The 2,181-nt window shown below is 37.0% G+C and overlaps 1 protein-coding gene across 1 annotated transcript in view; it reads right to left on the bottom strand.

The window, feature by feature from the left end:
* Positions 1-2,181, bottom strand: part of SLC10A4 (solute carrier family 10 member 4) — an 18,982-nt gene that overhangs the window by 8,445 nt on the left and 8,356 nt on the right. Inside the window, exon 2 of the mRNA XM_072406252.1 lies at positions 1,310-1,520. Within this exon, the coding sequence (XP_072262353.1) occupies positions 1,310-1,520 (211 nt within the window). The remainder of the gene's footprint in view (positions 1-1,309; positions 1,521-2,181) is intronic.

Raw genomic sequence — 2,181 nt, forward strand, 5'->3', positions numbered from 1 at the left:
TTTTTTACGAACGATTTTTGCCCAATCGATCGTTCGTTCGTCGTTCATTTTGAACGATAAAAATTGGAAGTGTGTACGCAGCTTAACTCTGTACTATGGCCCATGCCTACTATTAAACTCCTCTCCCAACATTGAATAATCCAGTATTACAGCCCATTGTATGTTAGGGTTGTAATACAAGTTACCCACTGAATATGCAATCTTTGTACAATTAGCTTTAGATTCATCAAACCTATGTATTATGAGAACATGCCTAAAGCATGAAGTTAATTTGTGTCCAGTGGGGTAAGCTCCTGCACTATTTAGTTGTTGGTGGATATAGTAGTTAGACCGCAAACTTTAGGGTTTGTTATTTAAAACAGGTTCTAGCTTCAGAATTTGGAATGCAGACCTGACTTATGTCCAGTCCCATAAGTCCAGCTTGTTGGCAATGCACCCAAGATGCACCCAAGACTTAGAAGATAATTGCAGGTACTTTTGGTGTGTGCCCTTTAGAAATATTCTTTGTTGAATATTAGTATAGGTTTACAACCCTGCTACAGTGGGCTGTGCTATGATTTGTTTAAAAAACCAACTGCATAAGGTAAATTATATTATACTCCACAGGCAAATGTTGCTGAAATCCCTTAACATGTCGGCTTTTAACTCCACAGTCTGCAAAGAAGCCCACACAGAAATGTATATCATCGACCTAATGGCAGTTAAACGAAATCCAACTGGTTGCTTTGCTTTACTGTACTTAAGCTTTGCTTTACATTAGGATTAATGTTATCCTAATTTTATCACAATGATTTGATTTGTAGTAATGTCTAGTATTTGTCAAATACAGGAAGACACTGAGCCCTGACTATGTTCTGGGCTTCCTGTACTGTGTGGTCCCAATGACTATAAAATACAGTGCTGACTATACGTAAATTGATGCTGACCAAACATAGCGTAGTGTTGACTCAGTCCCGTCTCATTCTACTATTGGATATACAGCTTTCATTCATTTATTGTGAACTTATACTGAAATATTATTTAAACTGCCATTGCTGACCTGGAAAGATCACTTATATTTCAAGCAAAAGCTTGTGGCTGTGACTAATATTTTGGACCTTCAGAAGCCTTTACTTCTTTAGTTACCCTGGCAGGAACATTTTTCCTTTCTACAGAGTACCTTGCCAATGAAGAGTCAATTTTTGTCTTTTCCTTGATCTCAAATCTTCTAACATTGCAGAAAAATTAAATCATGCAAACACACCATCAGAAAAAAACTACTTTGTGTGCACTCCTATGTCTTTAATATAATTTATGTTTTGAAGCCTACCTTAAGCAAAACATCAGCAATCCTACTGTACCGATAGCGTATAAAAACCCCTAGGCCAATAGGCAGAAGAGTGCTACAGAGGGTCAGGGTCATGGCTCCAAATGGTAGAAATTGGACCAGAGTTGTGTTAATCCAGGGTCTGCTGTAGATCCACAGACACAGTGGCATTAATATCAAAGCCAGAATAGTGGAGGATGTCGTCATGATGATGCTATAGGAGGGACAAAAACAACACTGTATTAGAATATACAATCATCTAACACAAGGAATATATGTAAAAATGGTTTAAACCAGCTTTTCTTTTCTTTTTTTTTAGAACAGATGTACCTGTACCAAACATTTCTGCAAACAGAAGAATAGAATGTGATGGACTGCAATGATGGGAATCCAGGAACTTGTGCAGTGAATTATACGCAGTAGAATTTTCCCTCCAGCTAAACTCCATGATTGACAAAGTATGTCTGCATTTACAAATTCACTTCTCATTTTTCTTATGGCATCAGACATCAGGAGGCAGCCAAGTGTAGCACATCAATTCAAAAGGTCCAAAAATATCTTTCAGTTCAGATTTTAGAACACAGGGTCAGTTATAGGCAGGAGATTTGGGATGCAACCTTAGGATTCCCCTTGAGCTGTTTTTAGGATAAAGGCTGTGACTACAGAAAGAGCAAAACTTTACCCATAAATGAAAGCTGGAAGACCACCCGTGCAAATGTTGTTAGTGCTTTAGACTTACTATGCATATTTATATTAATAACCCTTAAGGTTATCTATTTATTGCTTTAAAAATAATAATTACTTTTTCACTTTTTTCATATTTTGTTGGTAGTTTGTGGGCAAAAGGTTTGAACTTTAACACAATGGTGAGGTAT

This window comes from Pyxicephalus adspersus, chromosome 3 (assembly GCF_032062135.1).
Source record: "Pyxicephalus adspersus chromosome 3, UCB_Pads_2.0, whole genome shotgun sequence".
In the NCBI taxonomy this organism is placed as follows: domain Eukaryota; kingdom Metazoa; phylum Chordata; class Amphibia; order Anura; family Pyxicephalidae; genus Pyxicephalus; species Pyxicephalus adspersus.